The 16,962-nt window shown below is 45.9% G+C and overlaps 1 protein-coding gene across 1 annotated transcript in view; it reads left to right on the forward strand.

Moving 5' to 3' along the window:
• Window positions 1-4,570: 4,570 nt before the first annotated feature.
• The window catches only part of Lancl1 (LanC like glutathione S-transferase 1), a 35,994-nt gene continuing 23,602 nt past the window's right edge, over window positions 4,571-16,962 (forward strand). Inside the window, exons 1-3 of the mRNA XM_052192814.1 lie at window positions 4,571-4,667; window positions 4,852-4,948; window positions 8,557-8,674. Coding sequence (XP_052048774.1) covers window positions 4,868-4,948; window positions 8,557-8,674 — 199 coding nt within the window. The 5' untranslated portion in view covers window positions 4,571-4,667; window positions 4,852-4,867. The remainder of the gene's footprint in view (window positions 4,668-4,851; window positions 4,949-8,556; window positions 8,675-16,962) is intronic.

Consider the following 16,962-nt stretch of genomic DNA (forward strand, 5'->3'; position numbering starts at 1 on the left):
TACCTCCTTATCAGGCAGTGGGACAGGCTAATGGGCATCCCAAACTGGGACAAACCACGAGTGCGTATGTATCATCGCACTGCATGCACTAGTGTATGCTTTGCGGCTGGATGAGGACAGAAGCAAATGCAATTGGTCTCATTAGGCGCTTCTGAAGGCCCACGATGTGGTTCAGTGAGTAGAGGCACTTACTGCTGAGCCTGAAGTCCTAGTTCAATCCCTAGGACCCACACAGTAGAAGGAAGAAAACAATTTCTCTCAAATCGTCCTGTAACCTCCACACACAGCACATACACCTCACAGCTAAATATAATAAAAAATTAAAAAATATTTTTGAATGAAATGCTTTCTGACTGTGAGAAGGATCCCAGGTACGGGTGCAAGGCCATGAATTTTTTTATTGCTGGCTTGCTTATATATACCATGCACATAGACAAGGAGGGTCTGTGTAATCTTAACAATAGAGCAGGTCCACATTCTCCACAACAAAAGAAAAAGCCTCTCTTCTTGCTCCCAAGGACACGATGTTGATCAAGATCTATTCTCAAAGCTTGAAAGGAAAGCAAGAAAATCGTCTCAATGTTTGAGCATCTTTGACCAGCTTTCTGTGCTCAAAATCTTTTATCTCCCAGAGAACGCCAGCACACCTATGTTTCATTTAACAGGAGCCTTCACCCAGGAGTTACAGGTACAAACCTGTCAGTGCACTAATAACGTTCCTGACAAGGCAAGGAGATGGTGTCGTCTGTACCACAGGAAACACTGTCTCTGGGAAATTAAAAGTAACTGCAGTGTGCTTGGGAACTGTCTGTTTGCTGTCTGTTTCCTCTGCTGCCAAACGCAATCCCAATCAGAGGCTACCACGGGTGAAACAGAGCCCCAACTGGATGTTAAACCAACAGGACAGTGACAGCAAAAGCAGATTTAGACAGCTGCTACTTTATAACTTTTGAGCTAAAAAGAAAATAGGCCACTCTAGGTAAAAGGGGATAAAATAAATCAAAGCTATAGGAGTGTGTTAGAGAAGATGTTGCTTGAAAAAGTAAGTAATATGGAATCTCGTGGTCTATCGCCTCCCTAGTTCAATGGCAGAATGAATAAAGTTCAAGGGGATGGGCCGTAAGAAACAACAGTGATTTCAACAAGGTCAGAAGCAAAGTGGGGACCACAGCAACCATAGTGCCCCTTATGGTAGCAGACAGGTACTATCAGTTATTAGTGCTTCCACTGTGCTTAAGAGACCACTACTCACCAAACCAGTCCTCTCCTTCAGACATCAAAGACATGCAGAGTGGGTCAGAGGATTTCATCCTCCCTGTGCGGCCTGTCACAGCCATGTGGCCTCATTCTCACCAGTACACACGAGGGAAGTGATGGATTCCAGTACCAGCCTGTGCAGGCCTGAGTTTGTCTGACCTCACCACTCCCTCAGGCCGGAACACAGATGCACCTGTGATAGACAGCCGTGGCCATTGTGACCAGAGCAGCACCACAAGGAATGGAAGGGATCTACAATCCAGAAAGGTGACAAGGAACAACGCTAAACTAAACTAAGAGAAGTGCTTTTCCCTCTCTGTACCCATGATGTTCTTTAGGCGTCTTTGTGGCTGTGACCTAAGCTGTCATCACCCTCACACATGCTGTGGCATTTGGAGGCATTCTGCAAACCCAGAAAAGGAGCAAAAAGAAAAAAAAAAAGTAAACACTACCAACATCTCAGACTTTGTAACTTCCAGAACTGAAAGAAATCTAACTTTGTGTTGTCTGCACTCCTTGGCGAATGAGGGTGGGTGGCAGCTTTGAGGAGTCCTCCTTGCAGCCTATCAGTGGATAGATGCACACAACTTGAAGTCGAGTGTTCGAACCTCAGTAACAAAGTTGTATGACTTTTACCTACTTGATACCATAGGAAAATTAGCAGGCAGGAGAATATGGTCAGACTATCTGAAACCAGAGATTCATAACTAGAATTTACCTGCTAGGAGACCAAGAAAAACCTGTCAACTAACAAGAAAATCATGCAAAAATATACACAAAAAGGAACATCCATGGGTAAAGCCCAATTGTCTGGCATGTGTATGAACAAAAGCCTAACACTCTTATCAACAAAAATTAAAAATAATAATAAAAAAAGCAGTGTTTCAACATCAATGGGATTTGTATGTCATTCATTAACATGGTAAATTTAGAATACTAGACAATAAATGCTGGGCAAGAGGTGAGGACAAAAATTGATAGGTCCCAACAGAAAAAAAGATAAACTAGTCCAGTGTTTCTAGAAAGCAATGCAACAGTATTGGGGAATTAATATTGAGGGAATTAATTTTGAGAATATCCTATGATGCAGCAGTTGACTTTTGGTATATATAGAATGGTTATACCTAAGATAGATAGATAGATAGATAGATAGATAGATAGATAGATAGATATGTCATGTGCCTTGGCCTGGAGAGATATCTTTGTGTGTAAGAGTGCTTAGTGCAGAAGCATAAGGGTGTGAATTCAGATCTCCAGCACCCACATAAAAGCTAGGTGTATTAGAAACCATAAACCCAGGTTTGGGGAGGGTGGAGACAGGAGAACCGCTGGGACTCAGCTTATTCTAGTCACAGAGAAAAACAGCAATGTCCAGACTCAGTGAGACACTGTCTCATTGGAACAAGACAGAGAAGACCACAGACACCTCTGACTTGCCTGCACTTGTGCCTCTGTTCCCAGTGGGAGCTCAGCATCTCGTTATACTGTCCACATGCCACATCCTTCCCAGGTCTTCCAGCCACCAACGCTGCTTTCAGACTTCAAGACTTCCTCCATCCTGTGCTGGTCCCGCCCCCATCTTCCTGTCCATGGTCATCTGGTCAGGCATTATATGGTTAAGGTAAATGTTCCACTATGCTTTATGGAGTCATTCCTTCTGTGCATCATTAGTGTATTTAAATATCATGGAAACTTCAATTACTCATGTAAAGCCTGTGGGGGGACATCATGACACTGGACTTGCAATAATAGATATAATCACAACAATACAATTAATATAAAACGCCTCTCACTCCTTCCCTATCCTCTCTTACGAGATGCTCCTCCAAACCTCCATATTTTCAGCTTAACAGTCAGTAAAGACCTTTACTAACTCTGCATGAGTATGCTGAGAAGACTGAATTAATGAATTTTCTGGGAGTTCAAATGATATTTAAAAACAACAACAACAAAACACACACACACACACAAACCCATAACTTTTAAGTTAGTCTAAAGCAACTTCTTAGGAGAGAACTGGGGTCAACATGATGGAGAAGAGAGGTTCAGGGGGAACAGGAGGTCAGGAGTAGGGGGTCTGAAGTGCATGCCCCTTAATCAAGAGAGGCGAAATGAAATGACATTTTATGACTCTTACTTTATTCTCTCTCCCTTCTTCTTCCTTCCCCTCTCCCTCTCCCTCTCTCTCTCTTTCCCTTCTTCCCCTGTGTGTGTGTGTGTGTGTGTGTAGGGATGATATGTTTATGGAGTCCAGAAGACAGCATTGAATCCGCTGGAATTCTGTTGATTGCAAACAGCTCATGGGTGCTAGGAATCAAAACTCTGGACCTCCTGGAGAGCATCTGGAGTTCTTAGCCCCCAGGCACCTCTCCTGCCCTTGACAAATGTGAACTAGACCCCCACATTCATTGAACAGAGAGGTCCCAGGGTGTCCCAGGTTGGATTTAACTTCCAACAACAACAACAAAAAAGAAATTTCAAACAAGAAGACTGTTAAACACTGAGATGGCTCTCCAATCTTTGTCCTTAATTTTTCAAAGGGCTCAAGATGTAATATCAGTCTAATTTAGGCTACCGAGCAGACTAAATTTTCTAAGGGTTTTTAACTTGAGTTTTTGCATAGTTTCCCTGATGTTTTTGTCACTTGGTGCCTTGTCCACAGTCTCCATAGTACCTTGAAGAAAAGAATGTCCCCAAAGTATTTAGTGTGGTGTCTCACACGATCTGGTGGGATTTGTTTGTTTGTTTTTTCTTTGAGACAAGGTTTCTCTGTGAAACCCTGACTGTCCTGGAACTCACTCTGTAAACCAGGCTGACTCTGAACTCAGAGATCTGCCTGCCTCTGCCTGTCTTCCAAATGCTGAAATTAAAGACTTGGGCCACCACCGCCAGGCTGGCCACGTGAGTTTGTTGTTGTTGTCGGTTGGTTGGGTTGTTTGTTTGTTTTTTATTGTCTTTTCTGTGTCTCTTTTTCCCTCTTTTTAGAAAAGTAATTAGAAGATGAAAAGGCAAAGACACCTCCCCAATTTCATTTTGTCAGCTGTAGTTAGGACTTCGGTGTGGAGACTTGAAAACGGTCCTTTCCCTCTGCAGGTAAAGGGGTCTTCGAACTCCCGGAATCTAGAACTGAACTTTCTTTTAACAAGGTATTTATAAATGTGTGTAGGAAAGCGGGAGCCCCACCACCGCTCCCTATCTCGGAAAGCATCAGAAACTACGTTGTGTCTTTAAGACCCTGAAGGGGGAGGCGGGCCTCCGCCTCGGCGTGCCCGCTGATTGGCCACGCCTACAGGAAGTGGGCGGTAAACGCGCCGCGTCTGTTATGGTCCGCGCCGCGCGGTTTGCGGAGCGGCTGGAGAGGCGTGTGGGCTACATCATCTCCGTGTACCCCCCACTCGTGGGCGTGGGACGTGGGTGACAAACGGGTTCCCTTCCTCCCGCGGGGCTCCGAGCAGCGGCCGCTGTCCCGCTCGCTTGCCGAGCGGCTGCCAGCCGGGGGCTGCTTGGAGGGAAGGGGCTGCCAAAGCGCCTGCAGTCGCGTCCCAGCCCGGAGCCCCGGCCCGGCTTGAGATCTCTCTTTCCCCTGTTCTGCAGGTTCGCTTGCGGCGTCATGGCTCAGAGGGCCTTTCCGAATCCTTATGCCGATTATAACAAGTCACTGGCCGAAAGCTACTTTGATTCTACTGGGAGGGTGAGTTGAAGCTTGCCTGCATCGCCACCTACCTACCTTCTTTCCCCAGTCCCGGGGCTCCAAAGGACATCACTTCTGCCAAGATGATGGGACGCCCATCTGTTCCCCCCGCCGAAGATGTGTGAATAGATCAGACTTACATAAGTATCTAAGTCGGGATATATTGAGTCCTAACGTATTGGATAGAGAATAAAAATCCATTGTCAACATCACTAACCGTGGAAGAAATAACCTCAGGTAGTAAGAATGTCAGTTATAAAAATTGTCCTCCAAGTTCACTCCCTGGTGGCATTAAGGGAGATGAGGATCCTAGCAGTTTTCATGGGTGCCATGTTACTCTTTAGTGAGTGTGCGCAAGTCTGGGCAGAGCCGTGAGAGCAAACAGGCCTGTGGAGAGGACAACATTAAATGCATGGTGCTGGCAGAAATGTATCCAACGGGCCCAAAATAATTTGTGATTTTACCATTTTTCGAAGCCTTTAAAGCTGAGAGTGGTGAGCCAAAGATTAGAAAACCCACTCACATTGGTACTTACACTGGTTCGCATGCCACCAGGCACTCAGAGTGGAGAGCCTGGGGGTGTGGCACCAGGGACCTGTTTTCTCACACCTTTTGGGGACTACGATTATTGGAAGAAAAACCTGGTTTTGACAAATCCCTGAGAGAGAGCTAAAAAGTGTGCACTCACTGTGTAGCCCAGGCTGAACTTACAGTAGCCCAGGCTGGCCTTGAAATCACTATCCTCCTGCCTCAGCCGCCCCAGCACTAGGAGTAAAAGTGTATGTCACTGTGCCAGTGGCCATAATTTTAAACATTTTGTCTTGTTTCTTTGAAATGCTATGACTGTGCAAAAAAAAAAAAAAAAAAAAAAAAAAAAAGGAAGGAAAGAAGAAAAAGGAGGTAGCGGTGAGGAGTTCACAAATATGTCTGGCTTATGTGGTGTCAGCTCATCCCCTTCGCCATGGTTGACCGTGCAGTAGGAGGGGTGGACAGTAGAGGTGCAGTGTGGAAGGGTATCGAAGTGTGTGTCCTCCTGGGACAAAGCTTTGTGTCATCGACTGGAGCCCCACGGCCTTCTAGTCAGCATCTGGGCCTGTCTTCTGCCTGCCTCAGCAGAACTGAAGCTAAGGTTGGAGTCACTCCTGTCTGTCAGAGGGAGAGAGGAAGGAAGGTGTGCCACTTTGTGCTGACTGGGCAGAGGAAGAAGTGTCCTAATGATGGAACCTCAGTCTTAGGCTTTAGGCTGCTCATGAGTAATGCTCTTACATGCATCATCATCATCATCATCATCATCATTATTATTATAACCTTTTGTTTCTCAAAAAATTAATGCATACATTGCATGTGGGTAATGTGCAATCTGTACGTGTTACAGCCATGTAGAGTGCTTTCTTGCCTTCTGCCTTGTTGAGGCGCAGCCTCTATCATTTCTGCTACTGTGCGGTGCACTCCAGGCTAGCTGGCCCGGGGCCTGGGTGGCGCTGTCTCTCTGCCTGACATTTTGCTGTAGAAGCCCTGGTGTTAAGACGTGTGTTGTTACATGCAGCTTTTTACCTGCTCTGAGATCAAATCCCGGGGAGTCGTGTTTCACAGCTAATGCTTTCGTGTGCCGACCCCGTCTTGGCCTGTTTTCTTTGGATTTTTGAAATGCTAAAATATGCAGTAATCTTCCTGCCTCAGCCTCCTGAGTGCTATTATAGGTGTGAGCCACTGCACCCAGCTCTCAGAACCATTCACTCATTTCCTTCTTAAGGCAGTGTCTCACTGTAGCTCCAGCTGGCTGGGAACTCACTGTGAAGACCAGGTGCCCTCACCCATGAGGGTGTGTCTGCCTTTGCCTCCTAAATCCTGGGACCAAAGACATGTGTCACCATACCCGGCCAAACTTTAATTCATTTCTAAGGGACAAAAAGGAGACACAAATGCAAACTCTAATCCCAAATAACAAGGTAGCATATAGTAGAGCAGTTGGGAATCCTACAAAGAAAGTGACATCGGTTTTAAAATCCTCTTGTTGAACCTGAAAGGTCAAATCCTGGAGACCTGGCTGCCTCCACGCAAAGAAGAGAAGGAGCCTGTCTGTCTCCTGGCATCTTCCAGGACTCTCCACACTTTCTGTTTCAGTGCTGATGGTCTGCCACAAGCAATCAGTATTCTCAGGCAGGTCACCTTTGTAAACATGTGTGCCTATCCTGTCCCAAGGCTGAGGTGCTCTCACTGTGGCCTCCTGACATCAGACCACCCAGGGCTGGGCATCACTTGTGGCCTCTATGCAGAAGATGGCTTGTGGCCATGTCGAGCTACTCCTTGACTTCTGCGAGGCTTACAGGCCTTTTTATATTAATGTTAAAGTCCATCAGATCTTACTAAATGCATCTCCAATCTCGTTGAAGACGTGACCTTTCATCGGAGACTGTTAAATAACAGGCAAGTGTCCCCAGGCTGTGGATTTTTGGTGGTGCTCAGTGCTGCAGTGGCCACAGACCTTACCAGGGATGCTCCTCATAGGCAAATCTTTGAAAATTTTTAGCATTACGGCTTAAGTGCCTCTTTGCATATGCATGCTGGAGACGTGCATGTGTGCCAGCTTAAAGGATAATGTCCTTGCTCCCTGTGTGCTGTCTTTTTTTGTTTCAGACAAGACTTTCTGACCTGGAACTTGACAAGTAGGCCCAAGACTGGCTGTCCATCGAGCCCCAGGAATTGGCCTGATTTCTCCTCCGCAGCTCTAAGATAATAAGCACATGGCAGCAGGTTGCACTATAAGAACATGCCAGCATGTCCTCCTATAAGCACATGATAGTGTACCCTATGCTTAAGAGGTCAAACTCAGTATTGCATGCCTGTAAAGCAGGCACTTCACTGACAGACCCATCCACCAAACCTAAGGTGTTCTTAACAATGAGCTTGTAGAGCCGTAGAGATGGTGCCTCAGGTGAGTGCACTCTAAGGCAAGTTGAGGACCCAAGTGGGAGGAGGGAACTGACTCCTGACAGTTGACCTTTAACGTCTACCCAAGTGCTAGCCTTGCATGCTTGAACAGGCACAGACAGCCAGACTCGGAATAATACAGACAGACAGACTGGTGATGGCTAGTGTAGGTTTGATACTGCTGTCTCTTCATGATCAAACACCTGTCTGCACGTGTGGTGGTCCTCAGCCCTGGTTTGGAATCTCGCTGCCTTTTTGGAATTGTGGTCTGGAGTCGTAGCATGTTCCTGAAGAGTTGATACACTGATGTCAGTCCTTAATGCACACAGTCAGAGTGCGCAGTGCTTGGAAACTACAGTTGCCTTTATATGAGTGTGCCTTGGTGGGAGGCAGAAAACATGGCTGCAGTTGAAAGCTAGCCTCAAAGTAGCTGACCTCCTGCACCAGGCTCCCAAATGCTGGGATCAGAGGCATGCACTACAACCTGGCTCACTGTAACTTTTAAAAATAAATGTGTTGTCTTAAATAGTGTCTTAAATATGTGGTTCTGGAAAACCTGGAAAGCTGCTTTAAGTTTTACATGATAATATTTTATTTCCATAAATAGAAAATGTCATCATAAAGATACAATGAATCGACTTTTCACTCTTAAAAATATTTTTCCTTAATTTCTGCAGCTGACTCCTGAGTTCTCACATCGCTTGACCAATAAGATTCGGGAGCTCCTTCAGCAAATGGAGAAAGGCCTAAAGTCTGCAGACCCTCGGGACGGCACTGGGTACACCGGCTGGGCAGGTATGGTGTGCTGACTGAGCTAGCATGCACACTGCTGAGAAGCAGTGCAGTGTGGGACCTTGCCAGGGCTGTGAGGTGTGGGCACAGCCTGCAGCGCCTCCTGTGTGGGTGTGTCCTGGGAGTGTGCTGCTCCCCAGCCCACAGGCTACACACTTCAGGTATTCACGCCTGGATTGGGAGGGTTCCTGGAACAGGCAAAGAAGCTTCACCTTCATGGAATAAAACAAGTCTGTAAATGTCTGTCACCTTAAACACCCATCCCAAAGCGCTGATGTGTAAGGATCACACAGTGAGTGCCAGACCTGTGAATGAACCTCCTCTGCTCTCCTTGCTAGTTGATTTTCAAGTGCTGTCTACCAGGCTCCACTGTCATAGCCTGGAGGGGAAGAACTAGCCACTGCCCTGGAAGGAGGAGGGGGCGGGGAGGTGGAGGACTGCATAGCCTCCTGCTGCAGAGGAGAGCATCATCAGAACACTGAGGAAAGCGCTCTAGGGGCACAGTGTTTCTTTCAGAGTGGAATAGTTGGAGGCTCCATTTTGAGTTTCCCGACTTTGCAGGTTTCTGGGGCCCACAGCTGAGTTGCTTAGTGAATCATAAGCAGAAGCCAGGAATGTGCATTTTACAAACCAATGTGGAAGCTGATCCGTGGGCTGCCGGAGAAGCAGAGCTGCCATGTGAGAGACTGTCTGACAGCAGGCTTTTTCCAGCCCTCTTCATATGAGAACTCAGCTTCACCTGGTCAGGGAAGACACGTGAAACCTCTAACATGATTGCAGCAGAAACAAGGAACCAGTTTTTTTTTCTTGACACATGGCCTCAGTATGTAACCCTGGCTGGCCTCGAACTCACTGTATTGATCAGGCTGTCTTCAAACTCACAGTGATCCACCTGCCTCTACCTTCCAAGTGCTGAGATTAATGGCATGTACCACCACAGCTGGCTAAGGCAAGCCAAGATTGGTCGGTACTTCTTAAAGAGTTGAGTTTGAAGTCTGTTCTGTGTTTTAGAGGCCGAATATAAGAAACATCAAGAGGAGAATGAAAGGGGAACATCTTGTGTCCAGAAGGAAGTTATGGAAGTGTCGTTTATTACCTACTGTAATTTCAGCTGCAGTGACAGACCTTGCCGTCTTTATCTAAATGAACAGAATTGGGAGAAAACAATACATCCCTCCAGAGTGTTGTGCCATGTCTTTCCTGCCAAGTTATCCATGACAGAAGGCCTAGGCTCAGATCCTGTCCTAAGACATTTGAAGTTTTTATTATTTTGTTACCTCTGACCAGATAAAGAGGCACAGGCTGACCTGAGACACAGGGCTAGATTTAGTTACAGAGCAGATTCCAAAAAGGGACTTAAATCCCTAAATCACCTATTTGGATAGGCTCATGGCGTATGGAGAACATTGCTTGAGGCCGAAGGAGAGATGGTTTTAGATTCGAATGACTGACTTGACAGTATCAGGAAAAGCTGTCTGTCAAACAGCCTGAATTGCTCGTTAGTTGAGAAACTAAAAGTCATACTTCATCCAGAGGAGTTTTTACTGTGAGGTGAAGTGCACCTGGGGTAAGCTTCTGGCTGCCGTCCATTTCTGGCACTGTCCCTTTCACCTGCCAGTACCTTACCCTTGAGCAGCTGGCTCTCAGTGCTGGCTCTGTCTGCAAAGCAGCTCTGTGGCGGTTGTCTGAGGCAGCCTGGCACACTGAGCAGGTGAGGGTGTCTTCAGTTGCTGCTTCATTTCTGAAGAAGCTTAAAATCTTGTACAAAAATTCACTAATAGCTTTTGAAGCAAGGTTGCTAATATCCTGTCCTTGAATGCTGTTAAAAATGCCATTACTTCTGCATAAAATAAATTATCCATTTCAATGCTCTAAAACATAAAAGGCAGTCTGGGGCCAGTATTCAGTCAAAAAGACATAAAGCTCTGAATTGACTAAGCTAGAACCCTGACTCAACCACAGGGGATCGAGGCTGTGCCCTTCAGTACCTTACAACTCCATGACAGCTGCCATTGATTACCAAGCACTGGGTTCAGGAAGACCACCACAGTGGAATGCTTGTTACTATGTGTCAAAGCAGTGGCCACCTGACGCCCAGGACCTTTGTATTCAAGTAGCTTTCTGACAATAGTGATTTTCTTAAAAACAACATACTTTCTTTTGGCTTTGCTCAGTATGACATTTGGAATTTGTGACCTTACCTTTACAAAGACTACCTTTTTCTTGCTCTTTTTGCGAATTTATCTGCTAATTTAGGGAATGCTGTTTTATTGTAGACCTATATAGCTACTTCAACACTGACATCTATTGAGTATTTGTTGTCAGTGGATAGTGAAAGCTGTTACAACTTGTCGTTAGCTTACTGTGCGGTCTGTGTGAACCAAGGCTGTGATTACAGTTAATTAGAACTTTAAGTTGGCATCTTCTTCTCCAGTAGAAATGTGGCTGATAGCCAGTGCTGATTCAGGGAGAATTAGGATTTGGAATGGAATTTGATTCATCAGTTTAAATAGTATATTTTATGTTTCTCACACAGAAAAGGCCTGGAGGGACAGCTGAAGGCTCACATGGCAGCCTTGGCTGGTGGCAGAGAGTTCCTCTTACTGCTTTCTCAGCCCTCAGCACTAGTTCCAGCCTTTGGTCAAGATGGCTGCTAACAGCCAGCTGTGCTGACAGCCAACAAGAGAAAGATGCATTGCCTTCCCTTAGAAAGACCTTGTGGATATTCAGTGTTCAAGTTCCTTCGGTGTGCGTCGGCTGTCACACAGTAGCATAGCCACTGCTGTTACAAAGGAACGGTGGCTCATGCAGTCTGTTAGCTGGAGTTTTATTACTAACGAACCTAGACTGTCAGATAAAACCTGTTAGTATCTGAGAGCTCCTGTCTACAAGCAAAGCTATCTTAAATAAGTGTGGTACAGCCAGTTGGTCCTTATTTTTCCCCATCTGTAAATTCTCTCTAATGTCTGTCCACTTGAGTCAGGATTTTTATAAGAATGAAGCCCTTTGCTAGGGTCTTGAAATATTTTTAAATCATGTAAGCTATATTTTGCCCTTTGATCATTTCCAAAGGACTCAAAACAGTTTTTTTCTTTTTGAAAACCAAGTCTCATCTCACACATTTTCCATTAAGTCTGTTACTGAGAGCACACACTCCTGGCCTGCCTGGTGCTCAGTGGCCTGCCCTCCAGGAGAGACTGCGGCTGCTTCTTCGTGTGCTCCTGCCTTCTCTAACTGATGGCCTTGTTCTCCACTGCCCCTTTCTTGTCCTTCAAGCCCCTGTTGACTTTTGTGGCCTCTCAGTGCCCTTGCTTGTATTGTGCACACGTTTGTCACACATCAGTAAGCCCCACAATGTGACTGGTGCCCTCCGTGATTCTGAAGGTTTCCAGCTCCAGACTGAGGCCACCAACACCCTGATGCCTGGCATATGTGGCCACCTGCCCTGCTCACCATGAAGATGAAAGGGATCAGGACGAGACATAGGTTTCTCGCACAGAAAAGGCCTGGAGGGACAGCTAAAGGCAGAGGACCAGGTTCCACCTACCCAAGTGGACAAGTGTCTTAGGGTTTCTATTCCTGCACAAACATCATGACCAAGAAGCAATTTCAGGAGCAAAGGGTTTGTTCAACTTACACTTCCGCATTACTGTTGATCACCAAAAGAAGTCAGGACTGGACCTCAAGCAGGTCAGGAAGCAGGAGCTGATGCAGAGGCCATGGAGAGATGTTTCTTAACGGCTTGCTTTCCCTGGCTTGCTCAGCTTGCTTTCTTATAGAACCCAAGACTACCAGCCCAGGGATGGCACCACCCACAATGAGCTTTCCCACCTTGATCACTAATTGAGAAAATGCCCCACAGCTGGATCTCATGGAGGCACTTCCTCAAGGGAGGCGCCTTTCTCTGTGATAACTCCAGCCTGTGTCAAGTTGACACACAAACATAGCCAGTACAAATGGAATCAAGGTACTTTGGCTTCTCCTAGGGCACCTCTGTGTGAAGCGAGCTTTGCAGAGTAACTGTTGCAGTAGAAGCTTACCACCTGACTTACTATGTTTCTTTCACCCAGTTAGTTGGTCTGGTAGTTACTTCTGGCTCAGATAAGAGTAAACATTGAAATAACCACATGTGGACAAAATATGTTATTAATAAGAGTTAATGTGTACATGGTTAAACAAAACTTGAACTATGTAAGGGGCTGGCAAGATGGCTCAGGGTAGAGAGCTTGCTACCCAGGCATGAGGACTGGAGTTCCCTAGCACCCAGGTAAAAACTGGGAGAACGCAGCAGCCCACTGTAACCCCAAAGCCAGCGCGCTCTTGTAATTCTAGCACACTGGCTAGCTAAACTAGCCAGATCTGTGAGCTTCAGGTTTAGGAAGAGTTCCTATCTCAGCCAATTAGGTATAAATTGACCAAGGAAAACACCCAACATTAGACACCGACCTCCACATACATAGGTCTACATGTATGCAAACACATACACACTACACACACACAGACACACTGTTCTGCACCAGGACCTATTGTGGCTTTTACCTTTCAGTGGAACTTGAGGATATTTTACAGAATGAGAGTATTAACTGTGTGCTTTCGGTAGAATCTAAACATTACACCTATGAGATGACATCATTGAGTCTCTTACCCCTGGCGTTTATTCTTTTACACTTGTAATGGAGAAGCAGAATTCTGTGACTGAGGATAAAAGAGTAGAGGTGACAGCACTGTCCTATCAACGGTCGCTGACATTCTTGGGACAGGATGAATGCGTATGCATGGACACCAGTGACCAGTGAGGAAGTCACCACGCTCAGTGCTTTCCTCTAATTCGCTCTTCTGTGTCTCAGAACAGCACCATGGTGTGCAGTCTGCCCAAGTTTCCATGTCCGTGTCAGAGCTGAGAAACAGAAGCAGAACAAGGCTGTGTTCTTAGGTTACATAGCCAGCAGGCGACGATAGCAGGCCTCTGTCCAGCAAGCTTGGCTCATGAGTCTTGTCCTTTAAGGTTTAAGTGAGTCTGTGTGCATGTTTTCTACTAACTACTGTATTTGTGTCTGTTGTCTATGTTTTGTAAGTGAAGATTTTAAGATCTCTATGTATACCCGTACTATAAACATTTTAGGATTGCATATGGCCAATCAGAGTTCAGCATTTTTTGTAATTAGAAAAAGAATTTGAAAAATAGAGACCTGAGCCTTAATACCAAGACAGCAGAGGGAGGGGTGGCTGCTGTCTGACCTGGGGGCTCTTGTTTAGGACTGGACATATAGTAAATCCTGGAAGTTTTATTCAGCATTGCAGCCAGAGAACAGGACTCTCTGGGATTCTTTTGGAAGAATTTGTTTTCCCATTTTCCGATTCTATAGTTACATTCAATGTAGGTTAGATAAAACAGGAAGATTCTTCTCATAACAACTTGTTTTTGAAAAGGGTTGTTAAGCTTTCTCTCAAGTAAGTGTTCATCCATCATCTAAGATCAGTTGACAGCTGTTAATAAGTGATAGTCCATAGAAGCAGTTCAGTTCCTTCACCAGAACCCTGCCTTACAATGTCTTACACTGTCAGGTGATGCACAGCGATCCCTGGGGCTTGTGCCCACCGTCGCCATCAGGTTGTTTGTCTACAATCTCCACCCACTCCCAGCACACCAACAGGAGTTTGCACTTGGTTTAGGACCAACAGAAGCATTCAAGTTACTTAAATGCAGAAAACAACAGGAGTGGAGCCCTACGACCAAATCTGTGGCCAGCCGCTGGCTCTGTACCGGGTCCAGTGATGTACAGGACACTGTAGGGGACTAGTGCTGCCTGTCACTGGGCTGGACTACCTTTTGTTCTTAGGATGCTGTCCAGAGGTGAGATGAAGATGAGTAAGGAGTTATTGCTATAATTGGTTAATGGGCAAGGAAGTGTCTTTGTGTTAAAAGTAAGTACTTACTAGGAAACACTGCTTCTGACAGGTAATAGCCAAGAGTGAGAAGCCTAAAGAGGGCTGTTCTCTCTGGTGTCCTTAGCATGAGGGAAAGTGCTAGCCTCCATGTTTCTCCACTCTGCTGTGCTGACTCCTCAGAGAAATGGTAATCGACTTATACTTTAAAGAGAAAAAGCCATGTGCACAAAGGGCTCAAGGGGATTTGGCTCTGAAAGACAGGACCTAAGCTCTGGTAGTCAACTCAGGAAGTTAACGAGGCTAAGATTGGCAAGCACGTCCTTTTCTCAAGTATTAGATAACGTTTGAAATAAGAAGAGCTACGGTGTGATCCCTAGAGTAATATTAACTTGGGCTCTAAATGCACGTCATTAGTGTTTCAAGATGCTATTCTCTGATCTGCCAAATGTTTGCTGTTAGCTGCCACATTAGTATGTGGGTCTCAGTTACTGCTGACACTAGATTTGCTTGAAAGAAATCATTGTGGCCAGTTGTCTTCTCTTTGCAATTCAATCTCTATAAGAAGCTCCTGTTCCGGCACTAGCATTTCAGTGTCTAAATCGAGCCCTGAGCAGATGTCCCCTTCACCTTCATGAGAAACAGCCACCCCTCCAAGCCAGTTCTTGGATATGAACAGTGGGTTCCCTAGAGCCCTTCTTACCGTCCACAGGAGAGGTAACTATGCCTGGAGCCCTGTCTCCTCTCTTTCTGAGCCCACACATAAAGCATATAACATTGATGCCATTATACTCTAGATTATGTTACTAAAGCGTGGGGTTTAGATGCACTCAGTATGCCTAGGTGAAGCACAGAGAACTGAAGACAGTGTTTGTAAGCAAATAAGAATAAATGGTAGGAGGGGAACTGAGAAGATGGCTCACTTGTGTGACTCAGATGCCACACAAGGTTGACAAGCAGAGTTCAGATCCCTAGCACCCATGGAAAGTCTGAGCAGCTGTGGCGGCTGCCTGTAATTGCAGCATTCTGAATGTGCACACATGATCCCCAAAGCATCATGGGTAGCTAGACTAGTTATGGATTCAGTTAAGAAGCCCTGACTTAGTGGTGCACGTACGTGTACACACACACACACACACACACACACACAGGCAGAAGAAATGGTAGAAAGGAAATCAGATTGACCTAAGCAATGACCTTTACAGACAACACCGAAAGGCTGCAACTGGACTTGGCATTCCCATTCCAAATAACCTCTACTCAGCAAAATGTCATCTCCATAGTCAGTATTTTATAGAAAGAGTTGCCTTCATTACTGCTTTTTACCATTACCCATTTAAACCTGACAGAATTACTTACAACTAGGTACAAGGGAAAAAGAATGAAAATTCAGTTGACTCATGTCTGTTAGGATCTGATTCAGTTCATCACAACTCCAATCTGATCCAGTTGGAATTCGGGGAATTACCAGACAAGTTTTGCCACATGTTCCTCATAACTGGTAAAACTAGTCAGGAGCCAGTCCTAAGGCCTTCGATTCTCTTTCACCATGATCTGAGCTTCTCCCTAGACATGATCATGGGGCACCTGATAGTCGTGGGTGAGCATACCTGCCTACAGACACAAGGAGCGAACAGAGGAGGGTGGAGAGCTCCAGGAAGCTAATGAAGGCCAGGCGCTCTCTATGTAAGAGCATTTCTCTGTTGTCACAGATCAGGATGGGAGGAGAGATGCTGACCTGTGGGAAGAGGGAGAGTGTGGTCCCTCTGCACTCTGCCCCTTTAGATGAGTGATAGAGATGGATTAAAGCAAGTTAACATCCAACGAGGTGCTCTGTCTGATGGTTGGACACTTAAGTCAGCTCGAGCCAGGGACTGTTCCCTGTGAGCTGTGTGACCCAGCGATTCTATATGAAAGCGCCTGTTGTTTCTGGTTTTAGAAGAGTGTTCAGCCTTAGGGAGGCTTAGCGAGGGTTGTGTTTGCACAGTGAAAAAGGGCAGAGGTGGTCCTAGACCCCATGGAGAAGAGCCCACATTCTTACTACTTTAGCTTATGTATGAACTGCTATGCCAGTCCAGGAAAAGGCTGACAGGGCTTCTGTATTTGACCTTTACAAAACAGAGGGCTGCTGGACACTGAGGAAAGGGAAGAACATGTAATGTTTCCTTTGTTCTTAAATCCTGGCTGCACAGTTGCATGGCAGCTGTGGAAATAGCAAAAAGAAAAAAGACGCATGTCTGAAGGGCTCTTTGAACCTCTGTGTTTGGGGTTATGTTAAATGGAAAGTGAAGACTCGTGCCTGCTTTCCCCCCAGATTGCCTGTAACAAGCTCTGGAGTACTCGTGCAGTTGGTAGTCCATAGTGGGCAGCTATGAGCTCACAGCTGAACAGATACCACCATGGGT

This window comes from Apodemus sylvaticus, chromosome 9, assembly GCF_947179515.1.
Source record: "Apodemus sylvaticus chromosome 9, mApoSyl1.1, whole genome shotgun sequence".
Lineage (NCBI taxonomy): Eukaryota > Metazoa > Chordata > Mammalia > Rodentia > Muridae > Apodemus > Apodemus sylvaticus.